This window comes from Hylobates moloch, unplaced genomic scaffold, assembly GCF_009828535.3.
Source record: "Hylobates moloch isolate HMO894 unplaced genomic scaffold, HMol_V3 SCAFFOLD_13, whole genome shotgun sequence".
NCBI lineage: Eukaryota > Metazoa > Chordata > Mammalia > Primates > Hylobatidae > Hylobates > Hylobates moloch.
The window spans coordinates 70,861,001-70,879,683 of NW_026652288.1; the positions used below are offsets into that span (position 1 = coordinate 70,861,001).

At 38.7% G+C, this 18,683-nt stretch overlaps 1 protein-coding gene and 1 long non-coding RNA gene across 2 annotated transcripts in view; one reads left to right on the top strand and one right to left on the bottom strand.

The window, feature by feature from the left end:
* Window positions 1-200: 200 nt before the first annotated feature.
* Window positions 201-18,683, bottom strand: part of PLCH1 (phospholipase C eta 1) — a 258,562-nt gene continuing 240,079 nt past the window's right edge. The window contains exons 15-24 of the mRNA XM_032173906.2: window positions 17,355-17,452; window positions 14,380-14,559; window positions 14,183-14,290; window positions 12,796-12,920; window positions 10,849-10,933; window positions 8,724-8,870; window positions 8,074-8,153; window positions 6,522-6,581; window positions 5,731-6,085; window positions 201-3,440 (exon numbers count right to left, since the gene is read on the bottom strand). Coding sequence (XP_032029797.1) covers window positions 1,357-3,440; window positions 5,731-6,085; window positions 6,522-6,581; window positions 8,074-8,153; window positions 8,724-8,870; window positions 10,849-10,933; window positions 12,796-12,920; window positions 14,183-14,290; window positions 14,380-14,559; window positions 17,355-17,452 — 3,322 coding nt within the window. The 3' untranslated portion in view covers window positions 201-1,356. The remainder of the gene's footprint in view (window positions 3,441-5,730; window positions 6,086-6,521; window positions 6,582-8,073; window positions 8,154-8,723; window positions 8,871-10,848; window positions 10,934-12,795; window positions 12,921-14,182; window positions 14,291-14,379; window positions 14,560-17,354; window positions 17,453-18,683) is intronic.
* On the top strand, window positions 6,081-7,172 carry LOC116481185 (uncharacterized). The gene is made up of 2 exons (XR_004251439.2): window positions 6,081-6,424; window positions 7,013-7,172. It is a non-coding gene; the product is annotated as an uncharacterized LOC116481185 (long non-coding RNA).

Consider the following 18,683-nt stretch of genomic DNA (forward strand, 5'->3'; position numbering starts at 1 on the left):
CAACCAGTTCAGAAGGCTTATTTTTAAACTTGAAATAGCAATGCCAAATGCAAAGAAACTCATTACATTTGATTTTCTTTCAACTCACCTCACAAATATGCTCTCTAAAGCATAAGGAAAACACTCAGAGACACGAATTGCTGCTTAAAACTGTCCTCCGTGATAGCTTTCTATTTCGCCGCAAACACATGGAAAGCATGTCCGAGTGCTCTCAGTGCTTTTACTCAATAGTCATCATATGAATTTCAATTGTAAAAAAAGTTCACCAAGTGTTTAAAAATGTATTTTAATTATATTTTCATGAATTCCAGGAAGAACATCACTGCAGTTAATGTTACAAAAAAAAAAAACAAAGAGGGACATCTGAACATGCAATAAAAAAGTGAATTCACAGTGAAAATAATGCATGTCAGTACTAAAATAGAGTTGCTTGTTTCCCTGAAGGAAGAGGGTTTCTTCTAATTATCTGTTCACTTGGATTTTATTATGAGAAAATATTCTTTGAAAGCTTTGGGGAAGTTTTCAATTTGTGCTACTATTATCATTACAGTCTGATGGAAGTCCCTCATTCTGAAAGCCATTGTTTGCAGTCTGTAATTCAATCAGAAAATTCAAAAGTACAACAAGTAGTTTGGCAACTGGCTTCTTGTTACATACAAAGCCATTAGCAAAAATATGTAACAAAATTTATGTAAAACAAACAATTTGTCCTTATGTACAAAAGACGGCCTTCTTCCTCACACCCTCACAGCCTATTCCAAAAAGTGGGAAGGGCATGGGGAGCAGCTATCCATCCCCTTTAAACTCTCCTTATGGGTGGGATAAGAACATCCTAAAAGGCAAGGTAACTATTTTAAAGTTTTTAAACTTGAGTTATAAAAATGCATCTGGGCTTCTCAACAAAGACGGAAACATAGGAAAAATGATAACAGATTAAAGTAAGGAATTCATCCCTTTGTCGTTTGCAAAGTCTCTTAATCAACTCAACAGTTGGAGAGTAAAAATGACTACATTTGTGACTGCAATCTGAGGACACAGTAAAGGACATCTTGGTGAAACACACACACATTATAACCCGAGCTGCTGAGGAGTTTCACATCTAGGGCATGCACATATTTCATACTGATACAGTTTACAACAACTCAAGGGAGAAAGATCATAATAGGTACATGGGAAATGTCACCAAATCTATATACAAATGCATCAACAGGGAGAACACATGAAGTCAAAGGGAGACCCAAATACAAGTTTAAAAATACATTTGAAAATCATTCCAAAGCCAAGGAACTTATTTACTGAAAACTCTGACATTCTACGGAATACCTTGTAAACCTTAAGAATGCAGTTTTATATAATTCACAGTCTCAAAAGAAAATAAATTTCTGGTTTATCATCACTGCTTGGCTCAGTCTGCAAAACAGAATTATCTGAACAAAACTGGTCGACGTGGCCATAGTGAAGAGCCGTGCATGCCCCCTCCGGGATGCCCCGGCCTTCAAGGCCACGCCCTTTCGTGTTCTTCAGGTAGCCTGCGATGTAGGAGCCCGTGGAGTGGCGATTCACTGCAGGGGTGGGTGCTGAGGGTTTGTTTCTAAGAACCACTCCTGCCCCGTTGCTGGGGTTTGGAACTTTCTGCTTGTTGGCTTCCTGTTTCTCCTTGGCACGACTAGCAATATTGCGCACTCTGCTCTGACTTCTGGATGACAACTTCCTGACCAGTACCTGGGGGAGCTGATTGGCATCCTGCTTTGAATATAGCACTTGGCAGTTGTCTTCCTGGTCAAAGGACACAAGCTTCCGAAGCTGCTCGGTCAGGGCATCTATAGGCTCTAACGACTTTGTCTTCACAGTCACGCCCTTCTTGTCTCTAATGCCAGTTGTAACAAAACTCTTACTAATACACTGGTACTTGCTCTCAAAATTGCAGGCAATGTCCTCTGATGTTAAGTCCCCCAGACTTTTGGATTTGCAAGGACTGGGCAGTTTCAGAGCAGGCAAAGGAAGATGTGCCAACTGCTTGGGTACAGGGACATGCATATCTTGAGGGCTAGACTGCTGGGGCACACAGGTCTGGAACATTTTTGCATCTGAATCTGAGGAATGGTTATGCACAAAGCCAGCACCCTGATAGGCTAGATAAGAAATACTTTGAGTTTTGACATCTTGAATATTGTTGAATATTTCAGGGACAGAAGGGTGGAGGGTCTCTTTACAGTAGCCGTTTCTCAAACCTCTTTGAAAGTGTTCTACCACACCCTGACTGTACTTGAGTTTTAAAGGAGAAGCAAGTTGACTTGTGCCCTCTCTCCTATATTCACAGGTTGTTAGAGAAAGATTTTCTGATTCTCCATCAATTTCCACAAGGCTGCTCTCCCCAGAATTGAAACAGAGAGTGGGATCAGCTATTACATCCTCCAGGGTCAAATCAGGGGAAGAGGCAGGGCTGCACCTCTTCAGTGTTTCCCAGTCTTCTCCCTTGGTAGGACTTTTTGGTAACCAGCCATGAGAAGTATTAGGGGACCCAGGCAGGTTGCTTTCTAAGGCCTCTGTCTTGGCCTTACTAGAAAGGTCATGATCTGGTTTGGTTTTAGAGATGGGAGTGCAGGTAGTTTCATAAACTGTGTTCGTTGCATGTTTGGTGGTCTCAGGACTCGAGAGTGCTATCAGCTCTGGAGATGAGCACAGGAAGGAAGATTTGGATTTTCCCTTGGAAAAACCATGCTTGATGGGCATTTTTAGGCCCAGGCTAGGCAAGGGGCAATGGCCTGACATCACACTGGTCTTATGAAGATGAGAAACAACTGTGAGAGCCTGATTGTTGGTCTCATCAAACTGGCCAATCAGGGCTGAGATGGAACTGCCCTGCTCATTCTCATTTGTTAAAGTGACATTGTCAATAAGATGGGAAATTTCACTCTCCTGAAGAATTGCAGTTGAATGTAGGTCAGGTATGTCAGAACAGAGCATGGAGACGTCTGACAAAGAAAAGGATGTTGCAGCTCGGCCCTTACTCCTATTACCTTCCAGGGTCTTAATTTCTAGGTTGCTATGAGAAAGGATGCTTCCTGACAAGATGCTTTTCCCTTCCACAAAGTCCTCAGCATTCCCCTTTTCCTTGATTTTCACACCATGCAGATCTTGTGTGGGGTTAACTACAGGATCGGGAGCCAAATCCTGCCTTGGGGAGAGAAACTTGCTGGGACAGGGATTTTCCTGGCAATTACTTGTGGCATTTGATGTGGTTCTCCCACCCCTAGGACTTGACACACCCAGCTGTTCTCCTGTGACTGACATGTGGACAGTAGATACAGTGGCGTCCCCTTGGCTGGTATCTTTGTGGAGGAGAGCACTGGAGGAGGACGATAACTTTTTGTTGAAATGTAGAAAATGTGGATCTTTTATACTTGCTTTCCCTTTTCTTCTGCCATCTTTATCTTCTGCTAAAGGAAACAAACAATATTTTAGGTGACATGTACCACTTTATGTAGGACCTGCAAACACTCATGTTGTCTTCAGACAGACAAATGGAGAATGTAAATCTGTTACACTGTGACAGAATATAATTATGGATTGCATAGGTTTGCAACAAAGTGTCTGTGTGATGAATAAATGGTAAAATATATTTATAGGAATTTCACTGGAGCTTCCCTTTGAATATCTATTACATCTGCTAAGGATGTAATATTCATTGTCAAAAAAATGTCAATGAGTTACCATACTTTTACAGTGAGGATTACCTTAAGTTGTTTCCTATTCAGATTTGTACTACACAGAAGCATGGCAACAGAAACAGAACAAGACAGCTCTGTTAAACAAAGCATTGTGGTACCTGTAAGCAAGATACTATAAGCTTTCAAAGTTATACATGTATTAGTTACAACAAAAAAAGAAGAAAAACATAATAATATCATTTTTAAAACATTTTGGGAGCATATTTAATTTAATCAATTAATTTCTAAAATAATTGGAAGGAGCAATAAATGCATTAAAATATCAATATCTGTTGAGTTAAAATATAAATATAAAAATTGGTCATCAATTCCATGTCATTGCTAATATCTAATTTTTTGTTAATCATATATTTCTTTTTAATACACAAATTTCATATGCATCCTTCCCTAAAAGCGGCAGTAAATTGTCAGGCACAGTAAAGGAAAACCATAAAAACACAATTCACGGTTATTTGGGATAGCCCACCATGGTTAGTATACTGCTAGGAGAGTATGAGGTATTCAGTTGTTGATCAGATTATTTTAATCATTTAATGCTTTCACAGTCATGATATATAAGAAAAAAGAACTTGTTCAACTTATTATTAGTTTCCAAACTAAAAATATTCATCATAAAAATTTTGAAAACCTCAAAAAATTATAAAGAAAAAATTAAATACCATATGATGTTACCACTGAGACAGCCACTGTAAGATTTTGCAGAGGAACAGAATAATCTATAGAATTTTGTAGTCTGCTTTTTCTGTACTTAATGCAACATAACTATGTATTGTTTTATATTTACCAAAAGTTTAATATACATGACTAATTTATATAACTGTTTTTTAAAAGTAGAAAAGAAACATTACCTCAAAATTGCTTTCTAACTCGCCTTAATGGTATTAACATCTTAACTGTGGCATTAACAGATAGAACCAATTTCTACTGAATATAGCTTTATTTTTCCCAAAGATGGGGTTTTAAAATACATTTTAAGGCACTATTTTATCTCTTCTCTGACACTGCTCTTAGCAAAATTTCAAGCTTTTAAATAGCCTTTTTCTCCTTCAAATAAGCCATTGAAGAGTATCTTATAACAAAAATCAATACAAGTAAAATGGTGTTTGTGGGAAAAGAGAACACTGAAATTAGACCATTTGATAAAAGATAAAAGAATAATTTTGCTAAAGGAAATCAGTACCACATTTTACTTGTCTGAGATGATTCTGATTTAATTAAAACATATTTGTTGCAGAGATATCAAATGCACACAGTTTTGGCACTTAAATTTACCCCCAAATAGGATGAGATGGGAGTCACCGACATCAGTCAAAAGCTCTCTGGCACACTGCAAGGCAGTCTTCACTCTGTACCGAGCTCCTGATATGAGTCAATGATACACTCAAATTAAGGAAAAAGACAGGCAGCACCTGGTCCCTATGCTTGTGGAGCCCAGGACCGCGCTGAAGCTGCAGGCACGCCTCTATCTCTGTCAGCATCCAAGGATCAGGGAAGTGAGGCCACTGGAAAACACTGCCTGAGCCACCTCTTGAGAAAAAAGATTTGCTTGTTTTTGGAAAAGGTGGCTTGTTTTCAACATCTGGCTTTCTTTCTCCATAAACATTTCCAATACGGAAATGTGTTATATGGTAAGAAAAGTAATATGACTATATTCACCCTCAGAACAAATCAGTAAATATGGCACTCATTTGGAAAACCAACATTTCAAATCCTATTTTGCAGGTTTCATCTTCCTGTCTGTGCCATCACACCTAATGGCTCCCCTATCCCTCACTGTCAATTTCAGATGTTGATATTATAAAGCTCTTGGTGAGGAGGAAATGGATCTACCTGGCCCCCAAAGTTTAAAATCTTCTGGTCTAGAAGATCACATTACAAAGTATTTATTTTTCAGTATATTTTACTTTGACTACAGAATGTCAGCCACTTCATAATGGTAAACAGGGACTGAAATGCAGCCTAGAAGGGTTTATTCTTAGAGAAACTTGAAGCATCTTACCCAGAGAGTTTTCTTTTCCTTCAATGTCTTTTGTTGTTTCAGATACAGGCAGCGACAAAGCTCCCAGAAGGTTTCTGTCAACGGGCATAGAGACAGGGCGTGCTTGCAAACTGCGTGTGGTCCTCCTCAGCACGCCATCTTGATCTCTTGTGGCCTCGGACACAGAATCCTTTATCTCCACCATTTCTTGGAAGCCCATTTTGCTCTTTTTCCTGCCTTTGGCTGGAGCGCTAGCTGTGCGTCGCAGAATTCTATCTCCAATGGATCGCTTCCGTACATAATGGGAATTGTTTTCTGAAGAACTGTGCCTAGGATTCTTATTGAACAGTCCCTTCAGACCCTGGAGTTGTCTGTTCTGAAGACACAAAAGAACCAACCACAAGTTAAGCAAATGCCATCACGTCAACAACTTGCCTTGAAAATGACAGCTCCATGAAAAATGAATATAAACCAAAATTGTACAGCCATTGAAATATATTCAAACCAAGAAAGCAGCAGCTCACAGCATGTTTGCACAACTTCATGCACATCTTATCAACCTTACTTTGCAAGGACTTCAGCCTTCCATTCTTACATCAAGCTTTCCCAGAAGTTTCCTACCCAGAGATGACAAAGTGGTAGGAAAAATCTCCACAGCTCATAGACTGCTATGAACTTCAGGCGCCTTAAAGCAATAGATGCATGTTTCAAAGTGGTAAGCAGGAAAATGGAGTGATATGAAAAAGCATGCTGCCATAACCACTTAAAAAGAAATATGCCAGCCAGAACAAAGCACCATGCTGAGAAACTACCTTTGTAGCTCCTAGAAAGTGCAATATAGTATAACTGGGGTTGAGTATTAAAGGGCTCCACTGTAAAGGAAAAAACAAAACACAACAAAACACAATTGGGGCTCATTGAAGAGGGTGTCACAAGTAAACACAAAAGAAAAAAAAATGCATACATGTCTATAAATGCTTTCTCTTAGTTTTGGGGATTTTTAGTCTTACACTCATTCATTGTTCAACCAATACCACTACACTGTGATGTGTGGATCCCAACCCAAACACATCTTGAAAGGAATAAAGAGTATGACTCATAAATGGACATTTATTTAGGAGAGAAGATGGAGGTGATATAGAACCCTTTCAGATTTTAATTTATTTCTGGCTCAAGTTTTAAACAAATTCAGAATGTAATTGTTTCCCTCAACATGATAAATGCTAGAGATAATCTGTAGTTAACCTGGGATTCCTAGAATTCAAGAATCATTTTTGAATTATTTACATTTGTGTCTACTTAGAGGAGAGGCAAGACCCCAACAAGCAGCAAAACAGAAATCCAGGACTAAACACAGGAAGTTATGGTATAAAACTTCACCAGTCTTAGAAATTAGGATCCTTACCCCCATCTCCACGCCCTTGCTGACCGATATGAAAATAAACATTATACTCCCTAATTCATGCTGAAATGGTCCACTCCTTATTAGTTGTAGTCATAATAACATTAATATTAGCCAATATTTCTGAGCATTTACTATGTACCAGGCAGCTTTCTAAGGATAAGATATATATTTGTTTATGAGGTAGGTATTATTTTTATCCCACATTCACAGATGAGGAAGCTTCCAGCTAAACAGATTTTCTGGTAAAGAGCACGGGACATTTCTAGGACCCATTCAATGCTTTAACAGTCCCTCCAAATCCTGTGTGGTCCTGAAAATTCATACTGGTAACCAAGTCCTCAATTACTTGACACGACCAGAGGACAATCTATTGATTTGTAAACCTCAAATGAGTTCTATAACCAAGACAAAAGCATCAGGAAAGAACTAGAATGCATTTACATGGTCTCCTTCTCAGTCCTATAGACAGCTTTAGAATCCATTCACAATTTTTAGATTTTCAGTTAAAAACATTGGTACCAAATGAATGTAGCCTGCCTAGAAGTGGCTGGGATCACAGCCCAGTTAGTACAGGTAATTCATCAACCATCTGAGACACTACATTTCCCACTGAAGCCAGTTGAGTCTTTTTAAGGATTAAAATAAAACTCAACATTTAACTATATCTTCATTGTTTTAGCCCAACAGATTACTGCCTGAGAGAATAATAGTTTTCTCAATTCTATTAAGCCCAGAGAGGGCCCCTGTATAGAAGAAATGTGTACAATCCTTAAACAGTGAAAAGAGTACAGGTGGATCAGGATATGACTGGAATAGCAGACTGGGCTTGCTGGGCATCCTTAGAGTTTTTGGTTCAAGAACAGTTTGTCAAAATTTACATTCCTATTATGCAATTAATCAGTAGCATTGTTGAGGACCATATTAATGTATATGACTTTAAATCCTATGATCTTTCTCACCTTTCCATAGATTTCATTGATGGTTATGTGTACAAATATGGATGCTTCTGTCAGTCCTTCCAAATAGACATGCCGGTAGCCTGATAAAAGGAAAGAGAGTCATTTCTTTTTAGTTAAACTTGCATTTGGCTTTCTCATGGGTGCAACAAAATTAAGTATCTGACTTGACTATAGTTCTTTTTTTTTTTTTTTTTTTTTTTTTGAGACAGAGTCTTGCTCTGTTGCTCAGGCTGGAATGCAGTGGCATGATCTTGGCTCACTGCAACCTCTGCCTCCTGGGTTCAAGCGATTCTCCTGCCTCAGCTTCCCGAATAGCTGGGATTACAGGCATGCACCAACACACCTGGCTAATTTTGCATTTTTAGTAGAGACGGGGTTTCTCCATGTTGGTCAGGCTGGTCTCGAACTCCTGACCTTAGGTGATCCTCCCGCCTCGGCCTCCCAGAGTGCTGGGATTACAGGTGTGAGCCACTGCACCCAGCCCAACTATACTCCTTTACATTTTAAAAAGCTTGTTAAAAGTCACATTTATTATATCACACATATTTTATATATCACGTATGCTATTATGTAAGTAACATATCATGTATTATATCTTCCAAAGAAAAAGGAATGGTCAGTCTAGAGAGAAAAGGCCAGCTCATACCTACCAGGCACTAAGCTGCTGAAGGTCACGGTTCTTTGTCCAACAAAGTCTCGTCCAATGGGATCATGATCCCATACAAGGAACCGAACCAAAGCTATTTCTGGCATGTGTACTGTAAATGTCAGTGTTTCTTCCCACACAGGGTTAAATCCTCAGAGAAATAGGAAAAGAAAAATCAGAAAAGCAAAGGACTTGGCTGAAAATGAGTTGGCAGCAACATCTGCAAAGTAGACGGTGAAAATTGCTTGCAATAGTTATTAAACTCATGAAGACAACTAAGCCACTCCAGGATGCCTTACTGGAATAAAGCCTCGAAATTTACCCCCTTGCTAGAAAATAATTGGTAAGAAAATTGCCTGTAAATTATCACATCCAATCTATTAATCTTTGATGCCTAACTGTATTGTAGAGAAGCTCTTTAGTATTCAGAATTCTTCGATAAGTTAAAAAATTATCTATAGTAGTGATCTAAAAATAATGTTTTAGCCAAAACAATAAAGAATGATATCATCTCCCAACAGGATTATGCTTCTCATGCACCAAAGATTCTGCTGCTGTAATAACCACCAACAACCATTTTCTAAGGTGCATTTGCAGGTTTCAACTCCTATTGTACGTACATCATCTTATTTCTTATAGCAATTCTCTACGTTTTTTTTTAGAGGATTTTTAGAGTTTTTAGAGTAGAGCAGAGTTTTGGTTTTTGTTTCTTTCTAATTAAAAAATATATATTACTGACTTTCAAAAATATATTACTTTCAAAAACTACACAAGTAACACTCATCTTTTAAAGTAGGGAATATCAGTATTTATAAGACATTTTGTAGTTGAGAAAATTGATGTTCATAGACAATAATGTGCCCAAGGCCACACAAGGCCTTACAGTTAGTGACAGGGTCAAATTAGACTGTGCACTATTGATTCCCAGTAGCTTCTCACAAAGCAAGACCTTACTGCATGAATGATGGCATATTTTCACAGCTACTGAAAAATAAGTTAAAAAGGTATATAATTCACCTCAAATACTAAAACACAAAAATACATTTACTTGGTGAAATTCTCTCTGATAAAATAACTATAAAAGCTGTTAAAAATTCAAGTACTCTATGAGTTTCTGGGTTTTTTTCCTTTCTAAAAATGAAAATAAGTTTTTAAAAATGTATGCATTTAGGAGGTATCGACCACTTAACCCTATTAAAAAGCCTCAAGCTAATGAAATAATTATGAGCTGAAAAATCACTGAGATACCTCTCTTGAATCAGAGAAGATCTTTTTGTTGACTTAGTGATGACCTCTCAATTATTCCTGAGACTAAAAAAAGAAAGAATAATCTATTGAACATCGGTGGGAAAATGCAATTTAAGAAGGTTTCTTTCTGTGTACATGTTTTTCCTAAGTTATAGGTTTGCCCTACTCTGGAACCGTAGTGTTACTTCAGGGACTCCTTGTGAACCCCTAATTTCTCAAATTAATGATTATGCTTCAAATGTATTTTACAGTATTAATCACAAGAGATTGAGGGAAAACAGGTATACAATAATGTTTGTGAAATGTATGAACAAACAAATTTTAAAAGATTACAAATAAAAAGACATGAGGCTTGGGTAAAGAAAATTTTCTTTATATTATGGCCAAAATATAAGAAGAATGCTGCCCCTCCAGTTGTATATAAATATTCAAGAAGTAAACTCGCCAGACTATATTGTGCTTGCCTTTAGAGTTTTACATGCTCCAGAAAAAGTGAGAAATTATCAAGACGCATAGGCTTCACAAATGAGAGCTTTGAGAAAACGCATGTCATAAAAATACAATGTAAACATATAATGGAGGCATTTCCTCAGTGAATTTTTAACCCAATTCTTTAAAATATCATTTACTCTTTTTACTAGAAAAAAAAAATTTCCTTTAAAAGCAAAAGTCTGGAGAGCCTAGATTACAACACCATCAAAATAAACCATGCATCAATCCCACAGTTACTTAGTTTTATGTGTTGAAAAGCTTTTAACATAAACTCAGATGGGAGTTACGGATTTTAGAGATTTCTTGCTCTTCTACGTAGACACTTTTTTAGTGTAAATTCTATTTCTAGACCATCTTCATTAAAAAGTGAACACAGATTATCATCTTACCATTGTCATCTACCACACGGGTTTGATCTTTACAACAATCTACTGGCAATCCAATAATTTCAACTTCAACAAAAGGGTCAATGATCTATTAAATGAAGAGAAAGTACTATTACAAATAACATATTTCTATACATATCTTAATTAATCTGAGAATATTGGCCAAAATGTCTACATTTCGACAGCAACTGATTTTACAAGGTGCTTAGTAAGAAAAAGAAATGGTACTAGGTGTGGTGGATTCAGATATATGAGACAAGTATAAAAAATATTAAATTACTGTTTGCCTCTATTTATTAACGCCAACAAACTTTACCCAGTGAACCTACAACTTTAGTTCAGGGCAAATACCCAACAGAACTGAGATGTTTTGCCCATGCACAAATGCTCAGAGCAGCTGTATTTATAACAGTCAAACACTGGAAACAACCTAAATTTCTATCATGAGTAGGATGGATAATTGTGGAATATGCGTTTTTTTTGTTTTTTGTTATTTTGTTTTTTGAGATAGGGTCTTACTCTGTAGCTCAGGCTGGAGTGCAGTGGCATGATCTTAGCTCACGGCAGCCTCCACCTCCCAGGTTTAAGCCATCCTCCCACCTCAGCCTCCTGAGTAGCTGGGACCACAGGCTTGCGCACCACACCTGGCTAATTTTGGTATTTTTTGTAGAGATGGGGTTTTGCCATGTTGTCCAAGCTGGTCTCAAACTCCTGAGCTCAAGCAATCTGCCCACCTCAGCCTCTCAAAGTGCTGGGATTATAAATGTGAGCCACCGTGCCTGGTCAGAAATATATGTTCAATGAATACTCTCAACAATGAGAAAATAAAGTTCTCCTATATAACATAATGTTAAGCAAGCCAGGTACAAAAGAGTACCTACTCTAAGAGTCCATTTATATGAAGTTTAGAAATAGACAAAATTTGTCTGCTGTGATAGGGGTTGGTGTTTGCTATGAGAGGCAGCGGGGAAGGTAGATATTGACTGGGAAGGTGGACAGGAGCCTTCTAGGGATTCTGGATATGCTCTGTCTTGATCTGGGTGGCATAATAATTAATCAAGCTATGCATGTTTGAGTCGTATACTTTAATTCCCATCCTCTCCTCTAGGGGGAAATATCTTGTCTTGTTGGTCACCTGTAGACTCTCCTTTCTGGTACCAGTTTTGGGCGCTGAACAATGAAGGAATAAAACCCAAAGAATCTAGAAAGAGCTGACCTAAGAAAGTCTAAAGCAGAGAAAGTAGACTTCTTAAAGCATTTATGGTGGTATCAAATTGTAGAGCTCTGTGATTTCCTTCCTTAAGATCCAAAAATCATGGTTTAACAGGCGGGAGTGACAAAGAACCTGAAGTAATGGATCAGCTCTGAGAGGAAGGGCATGAGCATAGGAGAAGCTGCTATGTAGGGAGAAAACAGACCGCCAAGAAGGTAGAATGGAAACAATGGGCTAAGAGCTCTGGAAAGAAAAAAAGACTGTGGCCACAGATGAAGACACTTTAAAATCACGCTACACAGGTACAGCAGATGATAATAAGAATCAGCACACGGCCAAGGAGCAGGTGGCTGATGTGCAGCAGGGAGGAGCATTGCAGGAGGAGAGGAATGTGAGGTTATGTTATTAACGGAACATTGCCTTTCTAGGTTAAGATATACTCTTAGGCAATGTTCTGTTAATAATATAATTGTCTTTGCACTCCAATTTTAGCAATGCCAGTGTCAACCTTAAATTGTGAATTCAATTGTGTGCACTCATGCCTTCAAAATAGACGATGGACAGCAGTACAGCAAGAACTGTGTGACTTACCAATAAATCAGTTAATGTCTGATAAGCTGAGGTCAGTGCTCAGTTATGAACACACATACATCTCTGAAGATATTTCAGATAAAATGTAAATGCACTAAGATAATCACATAATTAACCACTTAGACACATAGTCATAGGCAACTTACCTCGCCTCGATCTCCAAACATGGAGTCTGGAGGTTTGGGGAGTTGCTGTCCACTGATAACTTTTAGGATGAGCTGCTTTTTGGGGTTGGCAGGAAGAGGGTCACCAGAGAAAGGGTTGAAAGTACCTAGGCCAAGTAAAGTATAAGTTGGTAACATAAGAAGAAACACACACGCATGCACAGCTTAAGCTTGTAAACAAACAAACAAACAAAAACAAATGCTGAATTACATGATCACATAACTATCAGTGTGGCATAGCTGTGGTTTTCATTAGAAACCGTGTTGCCAAAGGCCAGTGGAGTGGGCCAACTTTAAGCAAGTGTTTGCAATGCAACGATCAACTGTGGAATGGAGGAAGAGAAGCATTTTATCTGAACACCAACAGTGTAAAAAGAAGAACAATTATGTCAATTATGTCAGATTCAAATAATTTTCTAACCTAAACTATCTCAGGTATGAGTGAATATAACAAACAGAAAGAAGACCTGAAATTAAGTAAATAGCAGAGCAAGAAAACGTGCAAAGCGTAAAATCTTGAAGATAATCCTGTCAACAACTTTTTAATCTGAATTGTTATAAACGTAATTTGGAAATTTGAAAAATAATTTTAATGAGCAGAACCAAAAGAAAGTGTTGTTTGAGCTAACACATTATCCCTTTTTTGTTTTGTTTTGTTTCTTTTGAGATGGAGTCTCACTCTGTCACCCAGGCTGGAGTGCAGTGGTGTGATCTTGGCTCACTGCAACCTCTGCCTCCTGGGTTCCAGCGATTCTCCTACCTCAACTTCCCAAGTAGCTGGGACTACAGGCATGCACCACTATGCCCAGCTAATTCTGATTTTCAGTAGAGATGGGGTTTTACCATATTGGCCAGGCTGGTCTCGAACTCCTGACCTCAGATGATCCGCCCACCTTGATCTCACAAAGTGCTGGAATTACAGGCGTCAGCCCCCACACCCAGCCTATCCTTTCTCTTTTGTTAGCACTGTTTTGTAATTGGACTACACTGAGTAAAAGAGCTTGATAAAATTGTTTCAGGTGGAATTGAAGCTTCTCAGCAGGTCACAGACTCACATTACCTAAGATAGTTTCTGAAAGATCGGGCTCAGACCTTAAGAAGCAATCCAGCTTATATGGGGCACTGGATTTCAAGTGATAACCCAATGCTATCCATGTCCCTCTTTCACACACAACCTCTCAAGATAACATTCTAAACATCATAGCTAACCAAATATTAAGTAGTGATGACAAGAATTCTAATTCACATTCAAACACCTTAACCTATCTTTTTGAAAAAAAAATGTTGAAAAACTCTGGGGTATCACACTTTCTAAATGGCTTCTTTAATAAAGGTTACCTGCATTTATGACTATGAAATTAATACACACCTTTGCACATTTGCTGGGGTTTGAGGACATAGCCACAATTGCCATTTGTCTTGAATTTGGCTCGGTTTAACTGCATCATTCGTCCTTCAGATTGATAATTCAATGCCACTGTGCAAGTTGAAAGTTGGAGAGAATTAGGCAAGATGGCGGCATAGTGAGAATATACAGAGAACCGCTCCTTCCCAAGGAATACACACCTAGCTGGCAGCCTGCGTTCCAGTAGGGGAGAGGGTTGAAGTTACTGGAATCAATGCGGTAGGCAGAGGGGTAAATCCTCGTGAGTTGCTTTTGATTGTAAATCATGAACTGCTCTGATTTTTGCTGAACAACCTGATGTGCTCTTGTTTCGCTGAATGATAACACATTTCCTGTGGTTCCTGGCAGTTTTTAATAGAGAAAAAAGGGAAGTGAGAACTACAGCAAAGAAAACACCACGCACAAAAGACTTTATAATAATGTCAGATTATACCAATAGCAAAAAGCAGAGCACTAGAGAGTGGATTCAACCAGAGCAGAGGCAGCTCCTCAACAGAAAAGACCCATAAAATTCCACTCATAGGGCTCTTTTGCCATTTTGAGGCCAAATCAGAGCTGTGTGTCTTGCTCAAGTAGCTGTCTATTTCTGGGTCCCCTGTTCTCCCTAAGAATTCAATCATCCCGCTAATTTATGTCTATCTGGCTAGCATGAAAAGAACAGGTAGAAAAAATAACTTAGAGTATCTTTGCCAAATATATAGACAACCATGGATAAATAAAACTAGATAGCTTCTTCCTGATAATAGGAAGACATTAATTGAAGGCACTCATCTAAAAGGCGCACATGTAAAACATGTATTAATAGTAACATCCAGGATCCAAGAAAATAAAGGAAAATGAACAATTATAAAAATAAAAAGTTGAGTTTTAAAGTTGCTTTGAATAGAACTATGGAACAAGTCAAAACCTGTTTGGGAGAAAGGAATAATAATGGAGAAATAGAGGTCAAAAGCATTATAAAGGAATAAAAGTTTTAAGAACAAGGACAGACATTCACCTAGCCACACATATAAACTATGGAAAAAAGTAAAGGGAGGTAAAAGCACATGAAGCCTGTACTAAAGTTTCTGCCAGCACAATCATCAGGAGGGGTCAATCTAGACTCACAGAAGCTGCAAATTTGGGGGTCATAATGGAGTAAAGCTCCAAACATTTAATATTCCACCCTTGTCTCCAATCCCACCTTTTGTACCATATCTACAAAGCCCCCGCTATTTCCACTCCTTCACCAAGAACCCATACCCTATCCCCAAAATGGCCGCCCATATGTCATTTGAACATGCTGGAAAAGACCAGCCCAGATAAAAAGACCCAAAGTTACCCAGAATCTCATTCTTATTCAGCCCTAATAAGCTGAGTGTGTCTGAGCCCAGATAGAGAGATATGATCCATGAAACCAAAGAGTTGAACTATATATGGTCTTGCTGAGCCAACTGGGCCTGAGTCATATCTAGACTCTGCATGTTTATTAACACACAGTTTCCCAGGGCCCCTGTGGTCCTCAGGGTTGTACACCCTTAGATGTTAGATTCTGCCCAACTGACAATGATACTCCCGAGTTGGAAGAGTCAGAAATACAAATTGTGGCAAAGAAATGAGAGGATTACAGTTTTTAATGTGATGATGTTTCTAGTTTAGACCCTTTCCTGAAAGATACATGTTCATATATTTTTTATTGGCATAACCTATTAACACAGTTTACATATCTCAAGCATACTAATATTGAACTTAATTGCAGATTTTGATGAGGGATGTTTTGAACATTATAGGAGAAAATATCTTTTTGACAAGCCTAATTCAGATGCAATAGGACTATAATCAATACTACTGTTTTGTCTGTCTCTCCACATAAATATGCATATCACAATATCATTAATACAACCTTGCTAATTAGGCACATATCAATTAGTATATTAATAGAGTTGAGTTGTATCACATTAGGATAAGCCATGCATTCATTATCTAGTTTTCATTGTGGCTGGCAAGAAAATTAAAAAGACAAAAACAGCTGAAGTTCAAGAGCTAAATAGTACTCAAGATTAATTTCCATTAAGTTAATAGGATTATGTTTTCCTAGCCATTTATTGGAAATTTTTATTCCCTAAACCAAATATACCTTTAACTTAATGCAATCATTCCCAGAGTTTATTTTTGAGCTAAGGGCAATTGTTATAAGAGTGTGTTGCTCAGTTGCTGAGAATCCTACAGTTTCTCATGCTCTCACATGTGAAATTCATTTAAATCTTGTATAATTGTTACCATTTGAAGAGGGAATCAAGGCCAAAGGGAAGAAATCTTTCTGCAAATAGAAAAAGATACATTTGTGGAGTGGGGGCTGGGCAGGGGGAGATGGAAGGGAAGAATCCTGGAGGTTTGTGAGGACACAATGTTGTTTTCCCTTCACTTAAACTTGTTGAGAAATTTGGAGGTCCTGATTTGCATTTCAGTTCCACTAAAATTAAAATTAGATGAAAAGCCACATGACAGTAGGTTTTTTCTGTAAGCATTCAGTAACTAAATGAAATAGAAGATAAAGGAGACAAGAGTAACTAGCAGGAAAGCCAAGAATATGAATAGATGTGACTAGAATTTCTCAGCTCCGTGTGGCAACTGATAGGTGAAAAACAGTGATGGAGACAATGCTACTGAGATTTCTGCTCTTTTTGTTAAAACTTCAATCTGGATTAAGCTATTTTCACCCAAGTCAAAACTTTCACTTAGAAAATATAGGGCTTTTCAAGGTGTGATTTTAGCCAATTAATTTCTTCTTTTGGTCATTCGCATTTGGAATGGCCATCTGTGACCTGGTCCTCAAGCCAGGCCTGGTCTTCACAGTTCAAGTGTTGCAGGAAGATCTTGCCCTGAGGCACTTGTCTTTGTATAGTAATAAAGTCCTCCTCGGCCCTGTGGGAACTTTCTCTGGCCTCTGGTCAATCAGGCAACCACAGTAATCAGTAGAACCCTCCATGTGAACTCAACACTATAGCAGTAGTGAGTTTCCTGACACTCAAATTGGTTTCTACATAGTCCCAAAAATGTATGTTGATAATGGGATTAACAAAAATTCATTAACAATTGAAAAAGAAAGGTCAAGAATGTTTACTCAGAGCGGAATGAGAAAACTCTCCATCCTTACCGTCATCCACAATGTCCTGAGCGGCCACAGAGTTTGTGTACACAACCAAATCAGAGAGTTCTCGGCAGAGCTTCATGGTTTTCCTTCGGCGACCCAATCTGTGAAGTACCCACATAGGACGCATGACATTTTGGAGTTGAAAGAGGTTTGGGTTCTTGGTTATCCCACTTTCCTTATTTAAGACAATGATTTAATAGGGAATACCTGCCTCAGGTCCCAAGGGAGCCAGGACTGGCACCCAAGTGTGCTTCCTAGTTCAGTGCTCTTTCTACCACAAAATCCTACTACAGTAGTCCCCCCTTATCCTCACTTTCCCTTTCCAGAGTTTCATTTGCCCATAGTCAACCATGGTCTAAAAATAGTAAGTGGAAATTTCAGAAATAAACAATTCATGAGATTTTTTTTCTTTTTTTGAGACAGAGTCTCTCTCTGTTGCCCAAGCTGCAGTGCAGCGGCGCAATCTTGGTTCACTGCAACCTCTGCCTCCCGGGTTCAAGTGATTCTCCTGCCTCAGCCTCCCCAGTAGCTGGGACTACAGGTGTGCACCACGACGCCAGCTAATTTTTTTGTATTTTTAGTAGTGAAACAGGGTTTCACCATGTTGGCCAGGCTGGTCTCGAACTCCTGACCTCAAGTGATCCACCCGCGTTGGCCTCCCAAAGTGGTAGGACTACAGACGCAAGCCACAGCACCCGGCCATGAGTTTTAAATTGTGTGCCATTCTTAGTAGTATGATGAAATCTTGTGAGGTCCTGCTCCGTCCCACTCTGGACGTGAGTCATCCCTTTGTCCAGCATATCCATGATGTATGCGTCATCTGGTAGACATCTTCTTATGTGACTGACTGTGGAGTGGAAGTTTTGCAGTGCTTATGTTCAAGTAACTCTTATTTTACTTAATAATGGCCCTAAAGTGCAGGAGCAGTAATGCTGGCAATTCAGATATGCCAAAGAGATGCTGCAAAGTGCTTCCTTTAAGTGAAAAGGTGAAAGTACTTGACTTAATAAGGAAAGAGAAAAACAATATATATATAGGGTTCACTACTATCTGTGGTTTCAGGCGTCCACCGGAGTCATTTCTCATGATGACGTGGGGACTATTGTAATGTGGTTTTATTCACTGCTCTGCCAGGAATCACTGCCTCTTCTCATGCACTTGTGAGTTCTGCTGTGAAAGGCTGGATTCCTACTGTGACCCAGTTAGGGAGTAACACCAGAGTTCATCAGGGAACTACGTGGCCTTTGCAGGGAGGAGACCAGGGCTAAAATGGGACAGAAACACTGCATAGTGGGTAGTGGGCCACAAGAATTATATACCAAAAGGGAAATA